Source organism: Phaenicophaeus curvirostris, chromosome 1 (assembly GCF_032191515.1).
Source record: "Phaenicophaeus curvirostris isolate KB17595 chromosome 1, BPBGC_Pcur_1.0, whole genome shotgun sequence".
NCBI classification, from domain to species: domain Eukaryota; kingdom Metazoa; phylum Chordata; class Aves; order Cuculiformes; family Cuculidae; genus Phaenicophaeus; species Phaenicophaeus curvirostris.
This window is the reverse complement of record NC_091392.1, coordinates 28,311,535-28,332,237: the sequence shown is the minus strand read 5'-3', so window position 1 is coordinate 28,332,237 and position 20,703 is coordinate 28,311,535. Positions and strand designations below refer to the sequence as shown.

The 20,703-nt window shown below is 39.4% G+C and overlaps 1 protein-coding gene across 1 annotated transcript in view; it reads right to left on the bottom strand.

The window, feature by feature from the left end:
• DOCK4 (dedicator of cytokinesis 4) overlaps positions 1–20,703 on the bottom strand; it is a 240,529-nt gene that overhangs the window by 119,961 nt on the left and 99,865 nt on the right. The window contains exons 9-12 of the mRNA XM_069851332.1: positions 7,005–7,086; positions 6,364–6,424; positions 4,340–4,472; positions 2,846–2,934 (exon numbers count right to left, since the gene is read on the bottom strand). Of these exons, the coding sequence (XP_069707433.1) occupies positions 2,846–2,934; positions 4,340–4,472; positions 6,364–6,424; positions 7,005–7,086 (365 nt within the window). The remainder of the gene's footprint in view (positions 1–2,845; positions 2,935–4,339; positions 4,473–6,363; positions 6,425–7,004; positions 7,087–20,703) is intronic.

Genomic DNA, 20,703 nt, shown 5'->3' with positions numbered 1-20,703 from the left:
AAGTACATATATATACGTGGCTAGACTCTATCTGAGAAAATAACAGGATTAGTAGTGGTTAAACATGTAACTTCTGTCTTAATAAGTAACATGAGCTTTTATGTGCTTTTCAGTTATCCGCAAAAGATACATTTTCAAGATAATCGTTATGCTTGAATTCAAGTTAAAGGAGCATGAACTCTACCACATGAAAGGGATCACAACTACAGTGCAGCATGGAAAATTCATATCAGATTTCTCTATATTCACGTTTCAACTAATTAACGTTTCACAGCAACAAAACAATATTTGAATACAAGGACAACAGACTCATAAGTTTCTATTTCAGATTTCATTTCAAGTTTGACTGCATCTCTGGATGACAGCATTCAGAAAAAGTTAACTAGGTGGTATTGAAAATAAAACAAACCACAAACCAAACAAAATGCAAATCCAACATCCCCTATGAGTCAAACCACCATATCAGAAAAACATAGGCCAGTTATCTTCCATTTCTTCAGTCTCACATCCAAATTTATTTGATGACAGATGCAGTGATAAATAGCTGACTAGGGAGAACTATTGGTAACTTCTTAAATATCAACCTGAAACTTCGCGGGGACAAATCCCATGACTGCAGTATGGATATCAATATCTATAGGCTGCTTAGAAAGGGCAAGTGAAGAAGGAGAGGCAGAGGCATTGTCTTCCACATCAAGAACTGGATAGGGCATGAAGAGCTGTCTCTCAAGAACAGACACAAACAAGTTGAAAGTTTACGGTTGAAAGACTATAGGTAAGAAAACAGAGACAAAGGCAACAAATGCAACCTTGCGGTTTGTGTCTACTACAGGCCACCTAATCGAGGGAAGTCTACTGATGAAATGTTCTTACTCCAGCTACGGGAGGCATCCTGCTCACAGGCTCTCAACCTGCTGGTGGACTGCAACCACCCTGACATCTACTGGAAAAGTACTGCAGCGAGCTGTAGGCAATCCAACAAACTCCTAGAGTGCATTGAGCTTCATTTCTTAAGCCAGGTAATAGCCCATCCAGAAGGGATATGGTACTGGACATGTTGATCACCAAATCAAGGGAGGGAGGAGCCTGGGAACTACTGACCTGTCAGCCTCACCTCTATGCCTGGGAAGATCAGGGAACAGATCCTCCTAGAAGTTATCTAAGGCAGATGGAGGACAGGGAGGTGACTCGAGACAGCCAGCATGGCTACACCAAGGGCAAGAGCACTGCCTGACCAACCTCGTGGTCTTCTATGACAGAGTGGTTATATCAGTGGACAATGGAAGTGCTATGAATGTCATCTATCTGGATTTCTGTAAGGCCTATGACATGGTTCTTTTTGACATCCTTCTCTCTAGATTGGAAAGATATGGATTTGGCAAGTGAACTGCTCAGTGGATCAGGAATTGGTTGGATGGTCACATCCAGAGAGTAGTGGGTAACAGCTCAATGTCAATGAGCCAAACGGTGCCCCTCAGGGGTCTGTACTGCAACCAGTACTATTTAGTATCTTCATCAGGGGTATTGTGCGTTCAATTGTATCCTCTCAAAGTTTTCAGACAACACCAAACTGAATGGTGTAGCTGATGTATGGGTGGGATGGGATTCCATCCACAGGGACCTGGACAAGCCAGAGACAGGAGGCCGAGTGAACCTCGCAAAATTCAACAAGGCCAAGTACAAGGTTCTGCAACTGAGTGTGAGCAACTCCTGCTATCAATACAGGTTGGGGGATGAAGGAATTGAGAGCAGCCCCGCTGAGAAAGACAGGGGGGTACAGGTGGATTTAAAACTGACATCAATGTGTGCTCACAGCCCAGAAAGCCAAATGTATCATTGGTTGCGTTAAAAACCTAATGACCAGCAGGTTGAGGGAGATGATTTTGCCCCTCATCCCTTCTGATGAGCTCTCACCTGGAGTAATACATCCAGATCTGGAGACATCATCACAGGAAAGACATGGACCTGCTGGAGTAGGTCCAGAGGAAGGCCACAGAAATGATCAGAGGAATAGGAAGGCTGAGAGAGTTGGGGTTGTTTAGCCTGAAGAAGAGAAGGCTGTGAGAGATCTTATTGTGGCCTCCCAGTACTTAAAGGGGGACTGTAAGAAAGACAGGGACAAATATTTTGGCAGGGCCTGTAGTAATAGGACAAGGGGTAATCATTATAAACTAAAGGATGTTATATTCAGACTAGATATAAGGGAGAAATTTTTTACAGTGAGTGTGATGAAACACTGGCACAGGTTACCCAGAGAGGTGCTAGATGCCTAATCTCCGGAAACATTCCAGGGAAGGTTGGACGGGCCTTTGAGCAGCCTGATGTGGTAGGAGATGCCCCTGCTCATTTCAGAGGGGTTGGACTAGACGACCTTTAAAGGTACCTTCCAACCCAAAGCATTCTATGCTTCTATGACCAAATGCATCTTGCTCCACTGGCCAGTAGGAATACAGAAAGCACTTGTAAGCTTCCAGTTCTTTTTTTTTTTTTATTTAATACAGTGTCAATGGGAAATTTTATATTCCTGATGAAAATGTGAAGCAGAAACATCAAGGAACACGGATCAATAATTTTATCAGCCCCACGTGTAAAAAGCTTCATATCAAACTGTAGCTCCTCAGCATAGAATAGAATTACACAGCTCCTCAAAAACATTCAGTGATTTTATTTTTTTAAAAAGGTGCACATGAACAGCAATGTCATACATTTTCACCTAATACAAATATTTTTCTCTATGTGAAGCAATATTTTTTTCAAAGACATTATTCCTTCTAAAACAGAACTGCTTCATTTGAAAACTAAGAAAACCCTAAGTATGCAAAGAGAAATGCGGCATCTTACTCACCTGCATTGGACCCTGTCAAGTTGTAACGTGCATTCAACTTTTTAATGATATTTTCATGGATTTGATACCAGTCACTCTCTGTGTTGCACCTAGAAAAATAGTAAATTTTTTAACTCTGAAACAGGAACACGTATCTCTAAAACAAATTCCCTTTTGTTCACAAAACTAATAACATGACAGGACCTAATAATGCCCTATTAAACTCTGTTTTGATGGAAAGAGTGAGGGTGCTCTTACCATTTAAGAGAGGCACCATGTTTCACGTGGCAGAGGGTGGGAGAAAGATATGAACGATTATACCCAGGAGTTCAGCCATGACCAAGTTCATCATCTGTACAGATTTACCCTTCAGTTCTAAACCACACAGAATTCTATCTTGTGACACTCAAGAGAAAACATAGGATTTGGAGCTGGTCTTAGCAGACAGAAAAAACTGAGCTGTACATTTCGAAGTTATTTAAAACATGATGTGATCTTCAGGAGGTAGTCACTGAAAGAGCAATTTACATTTCAGTGTACAGTTAGAAAATAGCTGCATTGCCATAAGGGAAAACTGACCATGTTCTAATGATCACTCTTCATGGTTTAGATTGGAGACAGGCTTGGCATCAAAAAAAAAAAAATAGAATATGATAGGCAGATTAATATAATAATTTGTTAACCAACAGTGAATATTTATTTGTCTTCAATGTCCTGAGAGTCTAGGTAAGAGCCAGCCCACATGTCCACTATCACACTAAACTGCTGTTCTGCAGCACTGACTCCAGCAGCCCTAATTCAGCACAGAGGAGTACACAGGAGAGGACAAAGGCTGTCTTCACGATTGGAGTGCTAGCCCTGGGAGGGGCAGAACTTCCTCACGTGCATGACAATGTGTGTCCCAGGTTTACATACTTCAAACAGACCACTCCATAAAACGGTTCTTACTATAGTGTCCAAGATCAGCAAGAAATTACATGCACTGTGCTGCTAGAAAATTGAACTTTCTTCCAATTACCACCAGCCAAAATCCACTAATCAACCACTCATTTTAAAATCTACTTTTGATTTTTCGTTCTCCATCAATGCCTTTTATAATTTTTATCCCCATTATCTAATTGCTTAATTTCACAAAAATATATTCTGCCTGCTTTTATTCTATAAAGTACTGTCCAAGCAGCGTAAGATGTTTAAACAAGCCCTAAAAGCACTTCATGTTGCCATAAGAAACAGAGCTCCAGAAGCTCTTGCAAGGATGTGAAAAATTCTGAAACACACACAAAGATCTAAAAGGATCTTTTATCTTTAATATTATCACAGTTTTTAAAGGCATCTGTAGAACTAGCCAAAATTTTGAAATTATAACAAAAAAAAAAAAAAGAGAAATTAGCTACTATACCTTTTTGGAACATAAAGGAGCTACAGCTAGTTACTTACGCTGCATTTAACATTGCTGTTTGTGATGCAAACTGACTCCAAGATACTTTTAAAAATAAAGAAAAAAATGTTCCTTACATGTATACTTTTAAGACGAGGTCATCCTTTGAATCTCCTGCCAACAAATCAGCAATACTGAGGACTGCACAGCCAAAAGGCCGTCTATATTGTACATTGCAGGCATTTTTCTTCTCTCCAGCACCCATTCGCCCTGCCAAACAAAATACACATTTGATGCATAATCCATGAAACTGTCTGTCTTAAAACCACAGAAGGGAGGCAGAGAGCAACGCAGCTCAGTATAGTGACAGGTCTGAGTACACGATGCCAAGTGTACTCATTGCAAATCTGGTCCATCTTTATACTACACAAGGGTAACAAACGGTACAGGAAGTCCATAAATATGTGGTGATGTTGAAAGGTATCAGACCAGAGGTCCTGCTCATCCTCTCATGACCTCCACTCAACAAACAATGCTTTCTGATACCCACTGAGAGCACACTCATGACACTACCAAATTAAATTTAGAGTTAAGACATGACAGAGTGTTCAACATTTCCTGTCCAGTAAGAATTATTTTTCTGTGGTTGTTGCTACCCATGGTTTATATAAGAGGTGTTGTGATTAAGCTATTACAATTTAGTAGTCAAATCCTGCTTTCAAACAGGCAGCGGGGTAGCAAGGGGCTAATTGACCAGCTGCAGAAAAATGAAGTAGAGATGAAACACTGGGAGGAAAGATGAGAAAGGGCAGAACAATCTATGATAAGGAAAGAAAGAAGACAGTCAAGGCAAACGGTTCTGAAACAAAATATTTTCCTAGCCTTTTCTATTTGATTTAAATGCACTTGATCAATCTTCTTGCTTTGTTCCTGCCATTTTAGACTGTCCTTTTTCTAACCATTTAATTCAATTGTGCGCTGGCAGCTATGCATCTTTCCCACCAAGTCTTAAATTCTTGACAAGAAAAGCCTGTGGTTGCAGTCACTCCAGGGCAATGCCTCCTCCAAATATTCCTATGCCTCACAGCAGCAAGAAGAGTAATTGTTCATTTTCACAACATGTAGCACATAAATCTTATTTTAACTTTTTAGTATTTCAGTGGTTCATTTATACACTTGACTGAGAATATTTGAAAACTATACAATAGGAAAAATTCTACTCCTTATTCTCCTTTAAAGTATTTATTCTTACCAAATATTTACCACACTTTTTCCCAGTCCATGCCAATAAAAACAAAACACAGTATTTTGTGTGTGAGAACGCAAGGAAAAATTGTTCCTCAAAGTGCTAAAATAGTGATTACTTCGTAATAGGTTGCTTCTGAACTCAGTACAACTTAGAGCAACTGTATTTCAAAGCAAAATACCTTTCAAAAACAGGAAGAAAAGTTATATTTAGTGCTGCAATGATGCAATTATAGAGATAAGTTAACAAAGAAAACAAAAAACCTAGGAAGTCAGAAGCAGACCCAAAGCTTATTGTTTCACATCAGTACAGCCCAGAGGATAACTTCTCAAAATAAATACCTAAAACAAATGTATACTTTTTTTGCTTTGTTCTACAGGACTCAGGCTCTGTCTATAGTATCAAGAATTAAAATAACTATAAGGTTTTCTCCATCTCTCTCCAACTCCCCCTTTATAAAAGGGTCAAGGAGAAGACAAAATTAATCTGAACAATTTCAGATATACATCGGGTATTATATACTAATTAGGTACATTAATTTCCCAGGCAAGCTTTTCTATGAACAAAAGATGCTTGAAATTACTCTTCTCAGAATAAGCATGGACTTCCAATGACAACTCCATCATCTTAATGCAGTTCACATTTGACTCTTGCATTTTGTTTTGTTTTGTGACAGTAGCAAAATATCTTGCATCCAAACTCAGTTAGTAGCACATTTGAAAAAATAACACAAAACAATGCTCAGAAATTCAAAGAGAGTTTTCCACCAAAACCCAGGCATTTTTCTTTTCAAAAAATTTATTGAAAGATCTAACCAGTTTAACAAATCCCAAAGCTACCTCAAGCAGTTTTCTTTTATTTACTGTCATATGTCTAACAAATGTAAGATTTCTACTCACAGATAATTATACCTACCTATTCGGATAATGTGCACAGTGATATAGATGTCCTTCCTGAGTTCACTGCTGCCCAAATCCTGCACAAGATCAGAACCTCGTTACTTCTGACGCCTGATTAAAATGTGACATTTAAAGAGATCTTTACACACTGCTTTCATTGCCAGTGGAAGTGATAAATGAACGGTGAGTTCATTTATACAGCATTAACAAATTATCCCTCAAACACTTTAAGTTGGCAGTCATGCACTCGAAGCCACTGTCCTAGAATATCAGGGGCAGGAACATGCTGTAATGCAGGAAAATCAGTGGGAGGACGGAAAAGACTCACTGGGTGCCTTGAACCGCAGCGATGCATTTGTGCAATTCCTAATACTCTGAAAGTACCGGGAGTGCTGCACTAACTGGTCCTTGCTGGAGAGAGAAAGACTGGCACATATGCCCACATGGAAGTTTAGATGAGTGTCCACATATTGCCAGAAAACATTAACCTTGGGAGTTCAGCAATACGGTTCAACTGCCCTTTAAAGCTGATGTTTATGACAACGTAAAAGCTCAGGGAGCAGTTCTGAGTCAACACAGAACAACAATTTAATCTAACTTTTTGATTTTCAATACCCAAAACAACAAACACTGAGAACAGGAATAGGAAGAACTCACCACGAAAAGAGAGCAGTGTCTTTCAGGTTTTTCTGGACATTTTGGCAAACCATTTCTATTCAGTCTTAAAAAAAATCTTTCACTGTAAGAAAGCAAATGACAGACATCTTGAACAACACCACAGGAAAGTGGATCTCATTTTGATCTTATTTCCAGCTGAACTTTCCTCAAGATATGAAAGAATGAAATAATTTATTTCTAAAAGTTTCAACTATATCAATAAAAAAAAAGGAGAGAGTTGCAAAGGGTGCTGATTTACTTAACTACCTAATAAAATTACTAAAAATTCAATACAAAATAGATGACGTTGTCAATTAGAAGAACAATATCGTATATCCTAGTACACAGAGAAACACAAACAATGAAACCTATTTAGCCTAGAATTGACATTAGATGTATAGTATGTTGGTATTGATTCTTGCTAAACAAATGTGAGCACTGCCATGCTTGTATTCAACCAGTATTCTTTCTCACAGAGAGGAAAATGATCCTTGGGGTCTTTTTATTTTTCCTGCTTAACACTATCAAAATCTCTCATTTGAGTATGCTGGTTTGAGCGGTCTTGCAAGAGTCTTTGAAGTTCCAACAGGGCAAATTTCATTTGCAGAATTCTGCTTTGCAATCCACTGTGAGCTGTTAAATTCTGCACCTGATATACATATCAATACCACTACTAGGGAGTTGCTGAGAATTTATATTTCAGAATAGAAGAGGGCATAAGACACCATTGAAAGAGAAATTGATTTTTGAAACATTTCTCTTTGATAGTACGTCCGTTATGGATAATCTCTGAGCACACTTCTCAATTCATATATGGGAAGTTTATGAAAACCCAAACTTTCCATGCTTTGGATAATTTTCTCCAAGATACAGCCTCACAGGGAATTTAGCAATCACATTTCTGCAGAGATGTGCAAGAAGAGAAGAACAATGAATTCAGAAGTTTCTCTTCATCCTCTCACCTCCAGCCCCATCTGGCCAGACATCGGAGTCTAGATACCCTGTAATGCTCAAACAAAATTTCCGAAGCACAACTAGGTTTGTTTCTCAGCTGTATCCACCTCTTTTGCTTACCCCGGAGGCTAAACATGGTTTACCACTACTCTATTCCATCCACAGCTTTACAAAATGTAGTTGGAAAATCACTAGGAATATGATGGATAAGATCCAATTCAGTAGAGGCTAATTACATCTTTATTGCACTAGCATTTGCCTTGCAGAAAAACTGCATCGATCATTCACAGAATCAGAGTCATTCACATTGAAAGGGACCTCAGAAGGCCTCTAAGTCCAACCCGCTGCTCAAAGCAGGGTCAGCTATAAGGTTAGATTAGTGTGCTCAGAGCTTTAGCCAATCAGGTTTTGCAAACCTTCGGTTACGGACACCACACAGCCACTCCAGAAAACCCATTCATGTCTGACTGTCCTCATTTTTTTCTTTAGACACAGATGGACTTTCTCTTGTTTCAGTTCATACCCCTTCCCTATCATTATTCCACCAAGCATCACTGATGCTACTGATCTTCTTGTAGGTACAGGCAGGTGACCTAGCTCCCCTCCAAACTGCTGCTTTTCCAGCCTGAACAAGCCCCACTGCCTCCTAGGGCAGAAACTCCTGTCTGCAACCAATGTGAGACCTTCTGCTGAACTTCCTTCAGTTCATTAATATTGGTCTTGCACTGGAGGACCCAAAACTGGTATGGCCTAACTAATGTTGACCAGGGGATGATCAGTTCTTTAAGCAACTGGCTCTGTTCTTGTTGATACAGCCTAGGATGCTGCTACACTCAAAAGCACGTTTCTTTACAGCTAAGTCTGGAGAATGCTTTTTTTTTATGGGCCAGCTATCCAGGCTGAACTTAAAAACACACAGACTTTTTCATTGTGATTATTTGAAAACATTTGTGCAATCCTCAGCTACGGGGCTTTTTTATCAGGCAGTATAAAAGGCAGAACCTAAGAATAGCAGAGTAGAATTCAAATACCTCAAAGTGCATGAAAATGCTGTTTTCTCAGAAAAATTCCCGGTTTATGATATAGCTAACTTCTGCAGCTTAGGTCACCATGGAAACTTTAAAACTGAGTTTTAAAGACTGTTTGTGTGAGTATATTTTTACAGAGAAACAAGTTGGGATTTTGCTAGTAATTTGAAAACGGCTTTCAAAATAATTCCACCCTTTCACAGAATCACAGAATCACAGAATAACCAGGTTGGAAGAGACCCACCGGATCACCGAGTCCAACCGTTCCTACCAAACACTAAACCATATCCCTCAGCACCTCGTCCACCCATGCCTTAAACACCTCCAGGGAAGGTGAATCAACCACCTCCCTGGGCAGCCTGTTCCAGTGCCCAATGACCCTTTCTGTAAAGAATTTTTTCCTAACGTCTAGCCTAAACCTCCCCTGGCGGAGCTTGAGGCCATTCCCTCTTGTCCTGTCCCCCATCACTTGGGAGAAGAGGCCAGCACCCTCCTCTCTACAACGTCCTTTCAGGTAGTTGTAGAGAGCAATGAGGTCACCCCTCAGCCTCCTCTTCTCCAGGCTAAACAACCCCAGCTCTCTCAGCCGCTCCTCATAAGGCCTGTTCTCCAGCCCTTTCACCAGCTTTGTTGCTCTTCTCTGGACTCGCTCCAGAGCCTCAACACCCTTCTTGTGGTGAGGGGCCCAGAACTGAACACAGTATTCGAGGAGCGGTCTCACCAGTGCCGAGTACAGAGGGAGGATAACCTCCCTGGACCTGCTGGTCACGCCATTTCTGATACAAGCCAAGATGTCATTGGCCTTCTTGGCCACCTGGGCACACTGCTGGCTCATATTCAGTCGGCTGTCAACCAACACCCCCAGGTCCCTCTCCTCCAGGCAGCTTTCTAGACAGACTTCTCCCAGTCTATAGCACTGCACAGGGTTGTTGTGCCCCAAGTGCAGGACCCGGCATTTGGCCTTGTTAAACCTCATGCCATTGGACTCAGCCCAGCGGTCCAGCCTGTTCAGATCCCTTTGCAGAGCCTCCCGACCCTCCAGCAGATCGACACTTCCACCCAGCTTCATTTAGCTCATTTGCAGTACTGGAAAACACTGTAAAAAAAAAGTGCAGAGCTTTGTTTCTAGGTCTCACACAAAGTTATTGTACATTGCAAAAGAATTATTATTTGTATTACTAAAGCAGCTAAAGCTTTAGGGCCCTATTATGTTGGCCACAATGCAAAACTGAAAAAAAAAAATAAAATTCTCTGTTCCAGCAGTAACAATACAGCTTCTGTGCATTGAAGCCTGCAGTACATTGGTATGCTTCAATATAAATTTGGCCGATACAAGAGGACTCTGAATTTCATCACTTTATCTTCAGTTTTTAGAACTATTTGAAAGTAATACATACATATCCACCACATTTCATTACATTTTTTGTCTTTAAAGCAACCACTAGACATGCTGGTACAATTGAAAATACCATTCAACAAGAAACTGTGGATAAGCTATCCTCATAGTTTAGTTATTAACTGGCAAATAATTAATTTAACTGGGAGCATATTCCATATTTATTGAAACTTCATTCTACATTCTGCAGAAACAAGGGCGCTTCTTTTGAAATCTTCCTACTTACTATCCACTGCGATACAAAATTTTCAAGCACTGCTTATACTCACAGACCATAAGATTATGATTCAGAACACAATTAAAAGCCAAGGACTTTTGTCATGCCACAAAGAAATGCACTGATTAGACATATAACGGTTATGCAGATCTAATTTCCTCATTTGAAGTTGAAATTTTGTTTGACTGATGCATAGGATCCAGTGGCAATGAAAAAAGGAAACTGGAAACAATAAACAATGAAAAAAAATTAATCCTTTTTCAGTGCCTTGACACTTCTTTGCGCTTGAAATGTATCACAGTACCAGTTACAGCTCAGATTGAAATGGTTGTCTTCGAACATTACCAGGGAGCAAATGCAAGCAGTTAGACTGGTAAGATTAGGGGGAAAAATGGCATTTATATCTAAAATGCGCATGTGCATTTATATACCATTTTGAAGGATTTCTATAGACGGACAGGTTGAGGAATAGAAACAGTTTTCCTAAACCAAAATACAGAATTCTCAAGATCTGAAAGCTTGGCTTCAAACAGCAGCAAAAATTCCAGAGAGTTAAACCAAGGGCTAGTAGCCTACTGCACAGCAGCTTCCTCAGCAGTCAATTACACGTGCATATATATGGCAGATACCCACAGCAGTTCCCCAAAGCAGAAATACCTTTCCTTTCCCTTATGCTAAAATGATTCAATTCTAGTTTACGCTACAATCATTTTTTTTATGAGCACCAATCTCACCACTTAAACATGCTGTACACATTTAAACCCTGCTGTCTTCCTACTGAAAATAAGGAAATAACTAATGCTGGAGAGATTAATTTAAGAAGGTCAACAAGGGATTTTTGTACTGTAACTTCCCCTGCATTAGCAAAGTAACAATGTGTTCCAAATCTGCAGGCTTACGGCAGGCATTTAAAAGAAGCCTGGCCACAAACTGTTCTATTTTCATAAGTGACCCCTATTTCCTTACTATTACCAGGAAAATGTTACCAGTCACATGTTACCGGTCTAGACAGATTGTTTGTTCTATGATTTATAAACACCCTATCAAAGAAACAGTCAGCTTTATAACACATGGCATATTCTTGTGGTAAAGCTATGTTATCAAATAGTCATAGCTTTTGGTATAGCTTCATTTTCAGACATCTTTATAAATGCTCTCTACTTAAATATCGGTTATGGTGATTTCTAAAGCAAATAATGAAAGACAATACGAGAACACCGCTATATAATTCACTACTCAAGTGTATCACATCCCAGAACACCGTTACTATACCTTCATTAAGAACTTGAATCTGATCTGACATCATTTACAGCTAAAGGATCATTGACTGCATAAAACCAAAACCAGACACAAAATGTTATCCTCGTACTTAGTGGTGAAATACAGAGAAGTGTGGTATAGCTTGTCATATGTTACTGAGGTAAAGATAATAAAGCCTTAAAAGTATATTCTTAATCAGAGAATAATTGAATGATACATGTAATAACACGACTTAGCCGAACAAGCTGTTCCACAGTAAATCAGCTCCTGTATTTAACTCTGTTATGCACTTAGAAAACCATACCTAAATTTCTAATCATAAAATAAATAGCAATGAGCAAGAGGGGGGAAGAATAATGAGTAGTGTGAGAATAGGATCTTGGCCAATTCCAGATAAAGATCAAAGCATTAACACTAACAAAAATAAATTAAGCAAAATTATATTGTGATGTTACATCAGTGTTTATCTTCATGTCTCATGGTCACACTGACGATATGTGAGAAGGAGAAGAAAAGAAAGGAGAAGAAAAACATTTTCAAATGCCAGCTTTGTGCTATTTGGAGCCCGGTTTCCCTTGGTTAGCTGTACAGTTAATGAATAAAAAAGGAAAAGCAAAGAAGAAAGGGAGATGGAAGGGGAAATGGGTGGGGAAAAAAAACAGATACATGTAGTTATATCAGGCTCCTGCCTTCTATCTCTATGAACCGAAGACAGTCTTAAGAAATTAGCTTTCATGAACACACCCTATATTATTTTTTATATTTGCAACTGTATTTTAACCGAGAAGTAGCACTATGTATTTCTTAAAAAGATTAACAAGTAACTCAGGAAACAGTAATTTGATTAGTTTTTATAAGGTACCAGCGGCCAAAGGATGGCGATACAGTTTTAAAAAACAGACAGCATGCTGGAATCTATCAGCTAAACTAAAGAAACAACATACACCAGAAGCTACAGCTCTCAGTAATACTGAGCTTAGTCTGCCAGCATGGATAAACATTTTGCAAGCACAGCATTATCAGTGCACAGACCTACAGATCCTTTAAGCTGAATTGCAGTCCTGATTATTATCCTAGTCACTGACTGAGGTAGCAGCATGGACGCAAGCAGATTTACCGTATCTTTCCCTAAAGATGGAAATTAAACTTGAAGACAGCAGGAGGAACTGGTAAAAGCGAAGGGAAACAAAAGCATTTAAGAAAATCCCCTCCTTCCAGCAGTACCTGGGCTTCTATGCATTCATCACCATTTTGGTGCTTACAAACAGCCCGCCTGCATTCTTTTGTGCCAGCCCTGAGACGCCTTTCGACCGACGCCACTGCAACCACAACATGTTCTCAATAAGGTGATCTATCAAACCCCCAGAATACCACTAGTGTGGAAAATATCTCATCATCTCAATCTATCATAAATACGTCATGGCTGGTGCACATTCTAAGACTGCACTCATTTCTGAATGTAAATAATCATTTAAGTTCCACCAGCTACAAGACAGGCCACTTCTTGCAGTGCTTTCATCATTGCAATTAAAAAGAATTATTTCTCACATCACTTTTTAATTGTTACAATACAAACAATAAGGCAGTTATTTGTTAATGAATACGAGACACCTGATTGACACCGTAAGTTTCTCCTGCTGGAGTTAGTTTGTCTGCTTTAAAAAGCGTCTGTCTACATAAGGTCAGATCAAAGATCTATATAAGCCAGGTAGATAAAACTGTTTCACTGAATATAGGTATTCATGAGAGGAACTGGGCTACATCATGAAATACAACTGATTTCTAAGACATTCTCACACCTGGGAACAGCACACCTGTACTTGTTACTTTGAGGGCATATGAAAAATACAATTAAAAACAGGCTCTGCCTCCACATACAATATAAAACCAATCCATTTCAAAGGGTTTTCTTGTTAAACTACACCCACGCCTTTTTTAGAAACTCATTTCTACCACCTCTACCTCACTTTACTTGTCCATAAATGTAGTTATTTTCCTCCAAATTCACATGCAGCAACTGCCATACAACTGCTGAACAGGACAGTCTGGGCAGTCAGGCCAATGCAAACAGGCTTGCCGAAATGCCAGCTCCTCAAAAAAATACTTGGAACACTACCCTGAAATAAAATGCTTGTAATTAAAGAATGGTCAGTCTTTAAAGAGCATTTTATCAAAAATGTGTCACTAATGACAGCAAATTACACAGCATTGCACAAAATCAGATTAAAAGAATGATATTTAATAATTATTAAATCATCTAGAAGCTCTTATAGTCAGGATGAAGTCTTTTATCATCTGGCAATGAAGGGCAATATAAACCTGTAGAAAAGACATTTATTACAAAAACTTACACAAGGCCAAAACATTTGGCCCGAAACGCTGCTGTGCCAAACATTCCTTTCACATACATTCAATTCTGCTACCTAAACTATATCTGCTTATACTATTGCTGTTGTCAAGCAGGTAAAACTGAGTTACCAACCAAATTACTCACTTGCAAGGGATAAATAAAATACAGTTTTGCTACTGACAGCTGAAAGCTAAATAAATAAATAAATAAATAAATATTAATAGGTACCAGGGAGAAAAAGGATAGCCCTGCAGAAAGACACCAAACCACTGATTTCTCACTGATTCCTGTGAAGAGTTCAGATCAGAGTTCCCAGGGTCAAAAACAAGGACAGAATAAAAATAAATAAATAAATAGATCTTCCACACATTGCAATGCAACTAAGAAGCTTAAGTTCTAATGTTTGATTATTCTCTGCTGAGTATTTATGGGTCAGCCTACTGTTTGCAGCGAGCGTCTTTTACTTCACTTTCACTGTTTTGCTTTGCAAAATAACAAACAAAAATGTGATTAATAGGCACAGCGACTGATTGGGAAGGCACTTTAGTGTTCTTACCTTTGATGTGGAGGAACTCCACATCAGACAGTCAGTATTCTCAAACAAAAAGTAATATTCACTTGCACATGCTTCACATTTCCAGTCTGACAAGGACCAGAAAGACTTCTTAGCTAATCTCTGACAACTGCTACTCCAGAATTTCTCCCTGTCTACGATCCAAGCAAAAGAGAAGACCTATGACTTTTACTGCTTCACTACTGCTGCCAAGAGAAGGCTGACTGACTATATTCCTGCACGTATTTCTGCTTATAATGAGTAATTGGAAAAAATGAGGTACATTTTCTGAAGGGAATGTTTTCCAATTTCTAGAACTTCAGGCTTCTCCTTTAAAATGCTTTTTATAACCCTACAGTTACTTCCAATTACAAACATGACAAACACATTCTTGTCCACAAGTACAAATTAGCAAGTGTTTTGTCCTAAACAAGCCAATAACGAAATAATTAAGCCTGCTTATATATTGTGTGTATATATACACATCTCAATATTAAGGATGACATAAAAAAAATTTTAAAATTAGCAGCCATATTGACAAATGGCCATACTAAGTTACCTATCTAAAGAGCTATTTTTATTGCAAATTCATGAAGGATTGTTAATAGAGCAGCAGCTGCTCTCTTGCTACAGTGACCTTTACATTTCCTTCAAGGTGTTCCAACCCTACTGCTAAGATCAGGACTACCTCCTGAATGAGCAGGAGGTAAATAAAACCAGGCTGGTTTTGGTTTATCTTGTTTCTAAGGAGGCACATAAAAGAGTAATAAGTGACTAAACCAGAATGGAGGATTCTCAAAAAAAAAAAAAAGCCTATTAGCCAGAAAAGCCAAGACACTTAATCTCTCAAGCACCTATGAGGTATAGATATATGCACACTGATTTTGTGTAATTCGCTGCTTTAACAGCTTTAATACTGTGCAAGGATGACATATTTTTGTGCACACTGCACAGGAAATTGATAATAACATTGAGCTATCCCACATTGCAATACACTAAAAGTGCCCATTATGCTTTCATGGAAATACTATAAAGTAGAAGTAGCTCTAAGCTAGTTCAGTGCTTCTGGTTTCCATTGGTTTCCATTCCTCTCTCTACCAGGAAATCTGTTAGCTCCTTTAGCTCAAATCCCTGCCCTCCATAGGAGGCACATCTGCATGGAGAAAGTCAGGATCCAAGGCAACGTCACGACAAAAAGCATCTTTGCATAATGTGGAGATACATAAGTAATAATTTCCAAGGAATAGCATTAACGAAGTGAGATCTACAGACATTAAAAAAGTAGCATTTGGGGGAGAAATGGCAGAGTAGCCTACTACCTAATGATAGATAAAAAATTATAAAGGGAACTTAGATTGTGTATGACATGGCATCGTACTGAGCACATTTTCATGACTTTTTTTTCTTTACAAAATTCTTGCTGAAAAACTACAACATTGTCCAGTTCAAACTCTGCCTCTCTAGTCAGTGCTCACTCCTCCCAGAAATTCTCACCTACTGGGATCAGATAACTTAGCCTGAGATAGAGTTAAAACATACCTCTTAACAACTGGAAAAAAAACACACACACTTTTTTCCCCAGAATGACATTCATTCTCATAGAAAATGGTAGAAATGACACACTCTCTTTATGCAGTGTTATTTATTAATAAAGCTTCTGAATTTCTACGACATTCAGAAACACAAAACTTAAATGTCAGAAAATCAGATGTTTTTCATACAGGAGCAGAAAATCTGAATATCAACTAACGTGCATGCATGTATGCACATACATAAAAATTCTTTCTCCCTATCGCTCCAGCTTCTGTATTTGAAGTACAGTGCATCATCTGAAATTATATCCAAATCTGGTTTTAAAGTGCCCTCCCAACCATTTCCCAAACCTAGTTTCCCTCTTCTCTGATCACAGAATCATAGGATGGTTCAAGTTGAAAAGGAAAGACGACCTAGTTCCAACCCCCGCCTCCCATGGGCACGGACACCTTCCACTAGCCTGGCCTTGAACATTTCCAGGGATGGGGCATCCATAACTTCCCTTCACAACCTGTTCCAGTGCCTCATCAGCTTCACAGTAAGAAATGACTTCCTAATGCCTAAACTATATCCACCCTCTTTCAGCTTAAAATCATCCTATCACTGCACTCCCTAATAAAGGGCTCCTCCTCAGCTTTCCTGTAGGCGCCCTTTAAGTACTGGAAGACTGCTATAAGGTCTCCCTAGAGATTTCTCTTCTCCAGGCTGAGCAGCCCCAACCCTCTCAGCCTGTCCTCACAGGGGAGGTGCTGCCGCCCTCTCATCATCTTCGTGGCCTTCCTCTGGACTTGCTCTAACAGATCCATGTCCTTCCTGTGCTCAAGACTCCAGAACTGAACAAAGTCCTCCAGGTGATGTCTCACAAGCAGAATAGAGGGGGAGAATCACTTCTGTCAACCTGCTGGTCACATTTCTTTTGAGACAGCCTAAGATACAGTTGGCTTTTTAGCCTGCGAGATGTCAGAATAAAATAAAGGAGCAAGGGTATGGAAAGAACATGGGAAGGAACAATAGATGCACACATTGAATACAACAAAGACATCGAACAGGGCTGGACCCAGCACTGAGCCCTGGGGAACCCCACTTGTCACTGGCCTCCAGCTGGATTTCACACCATTTGCCACCACTCTCTGGGCCCGGCCATCCAACCAGTTTTCCACCCAGGAGAGTGTGCGCCTGTCCAGGCCAGAGGCTGACAGTTTCTCAAGCAGAATGCTGTGAGAAACTGTGTCAAAGGCTTTACTGAAGTCCAGGAAGACCACATCCACAGCCTTTCCCTCATCCAGCAGCCGAGTCACTTTGTCACAGAAGGTGATATAAGATGCTGATACAGCTTGCAAAAAAAAGCCTTTAACCATTCTCTTACTATACCAAAATCCTTCAAGATTTTCATAGAATAAGGGGGTACTGAAATACTTGTTTCTTAAAGGGAAGAAAACTGACATTATGGCTTTTTTCCTAAAAATAAAAATAAATAAATAAAATAAAATAAAAATAAATTAGAGCACAAAGTAGTAAATATTTTGACCAACAAAATGTGGATCTTAGCTTTTGGCAAGTGATTTAATAGACTCAAAGCAAAAGCAGAACTGAAAGAAGAAACGTATAAAAAGACTGAAGATGTGTATGAATATCATTAAAAAGGTGAGGGTGAGAGTACAACAAAGGAAGAGTAATCTTCTTGTTCTTCAATATAGTCTGTAATTTACACAACTATTAAGCACATAATCAAAAGCTCACAAAATAAAAATGCAATTTCTTTTCACTGGCCTTGCATAAACAGCCCATTCCTCTTTGTGCTGCTTAAGAATCTGTGTTCATTTGAGGGCAATATGATAGTTACAAACAAGGTTGTTCAAGGTGATAGGAAAAGGAGGATTAGCATGCCAACTTATCTCTGCTGCTCAAACAGATGGGGCCAGAGGCATCAATCATTTGTGATAAGAAGTTCATATCATATTGACACAGACACAAAGTGGCTATCAATGAAAGAAAATTTTGCTGCACTCCATCCTTCTGAAGTGCTGCCTTGAAATTGTCTTATTAAAAGCATTGTTATTCGGACAAAGTTAGAACATTAAGAAAATGGTTTAGAAAAGATAATTCTACGCTCTAACTGTGTGTCACATGGCGGATTTAAGAAAAAGAATTTCTACAGCAATATGTTGGCATAACAGAGGCACAAACTCTACATAAATGTAAAGGTCAGCAGAACAACTGGGACTTTGGGCAGATGATGCAGCATCCTTATGCGTACTCATCAATGCCAAGAACAGCATCCACAGTTTGAATGGAACAAATGTAGGCAGCAGACTTAATGTCCTCCGTTCCCTTTTTCATAATACACGACCCAGTGTTATTAGTGTTTTCAAAAGTCTCTTAAAAACAGGCAAGATCTCTGGAGAGCAACGTGCTACAAATATAAATACAGTCTTAACAGCATCCACACTGGAAATGTAGGTATTTCAGAGAATATTGGGACATCTAATTTTTTTGAAAGCAGTCATCTAGTAAATATTTTCTTTGGAGTTTTATTTTGTTGTTTTGTTGGGTTTTTTTGTAACAGCAGAATATTCTTGTGGCAAGACAAAGTTAACAGAGTCTCGGAAAATTATGCACGTTGTCTGGAAAAGAGGTAAGCTGTTACTTTGTCCCTTGCAACTTGTTAAACTGATTCTATTAAAAGCTGATAAGTGACATCATTCAAGAATCTGATAAAAAAAAATCAATATACTTTTGATTAACGGAATGGTGTTCTTATAGCTCCAGTGTAAATGGGTTTTCTGGCTACACTAAGGTCATCACTGCTTCAATAAACTACTCTCTTGGGTAAATGATGTAAGTACATGTTGGGCAAAAGCACATCCTATGATCAGTTGTCTTTTATTTCTCAAAAAGTCTACCACTACAAAACCTCTATCTGTGTAATATGTTGAAATACATACTACTGGCTTTGTAAGTGTTATCTAACTGCAGGAGAAGAGGTTCATTTCATTCACTTTTGTGCTGCTAAGAGACGAAGATATCCCCAAAGCAATCATCACCGCACTCTTCAGTACTCTAAATGCTGGGAATCTAAGCACCTTCGTATTCCAACTATGAAATCAGAAGCCAGTGATAATTTCTTAGGAACAGAAAAACCATAAATAATTTTATAAATCTCATAAAAGACCACACATTAAAGTAGATTTCTAAAGCACCTAATAAACAGCATCGGAACACAGGATCGTTCATTGCACTCTGCTGAAATGTTGAAAACACACATTTTTAGTCCTTCTTTGGAGCTCTAACAATGTCTTAACCAAAGTTTAAACTTGGTTAAAGTGCATCTCACATTAAATTAACTTCATTCAGGTGTCTATAATCCCCTTTAGCTCTGAAACTGTATTTGTAATGCAATTGTAATGGCTAAAAAAATCATTTAACTCTCAAAGTAAAAATTTACATAAGTAAAACTCAGTAACTCCATGGTTTACATTATTTTCCCCTATTCAGACTATGATCTTGTAATATCAATCATACATACACTATTTAACGATTAAATGAGTTTGAGTCAGGTGTTTGCTTTTGAAGAAAATCTGATTGCCTCCACATTTTGATTCACAACTCCAAACTAGTACACTGCATTTCTTCTGCATAAAACTAAACTGGAACACGTGCTCTTGCCAGTTGGTCCACATAACTACAGTCAGCCCAAAGGAAAATCCTTAAAACAAGTCACAAGTGGTGTACCCCAGGGCTCAGTGCTGGATCCAGTACTGTTCAATATCTTTATCAGTGACCTGGACGAGGGGATTGAATGTACCCTTAGTAAGTTCGTGGATGACAGTAAGGTGGGAAGAAGTGTCGATCTGCTTGAGGGTAGGGAGGCTCTGCAAAGGGATCTGAACAGGCTGGATCAATGGACTGAGACCAACAGGATGAGGTTCAATGGCATGAGGTTTAACAAGGCCAAATGCTGGGTCCTGCACTTGGGACACAACAACCCTGTGCAGTGCTACAGACTAGGAGAAGTCTGTCTAGAAAGCTGCCCGGAGGAGAGGGACCTGGGGGTGTTGGTTGACAGCGACTTAACATGAGCCAGCAGTGTGCCCAGGTGGCCAAGAAGGCCAATGGCATCTTTGCTTGTATCAGAAACGGCGTGACCAGCAGGTCCAGGGAGGTTATTCTCCCTCTGTACTCAGCACTGGTGAGACTGCTCCTCGAATACTGTGTTCAGTTCTGGGCCCCTCACCACAAGAAGGATGTTGAGGCTCTGGAGCGAGTCCAGAGAAGAGCAACAAAGCTGGTGAAGGGGCTGGAGAACAGGCCTTATGAGGAGTGGCTGAGAGAGCTGGGGTTGTTTAGCCTGGAGAAGAGGAGGCTGAGGGGAGACCTCATTGCTCTCTACAACTACCTGAAAGGAGGT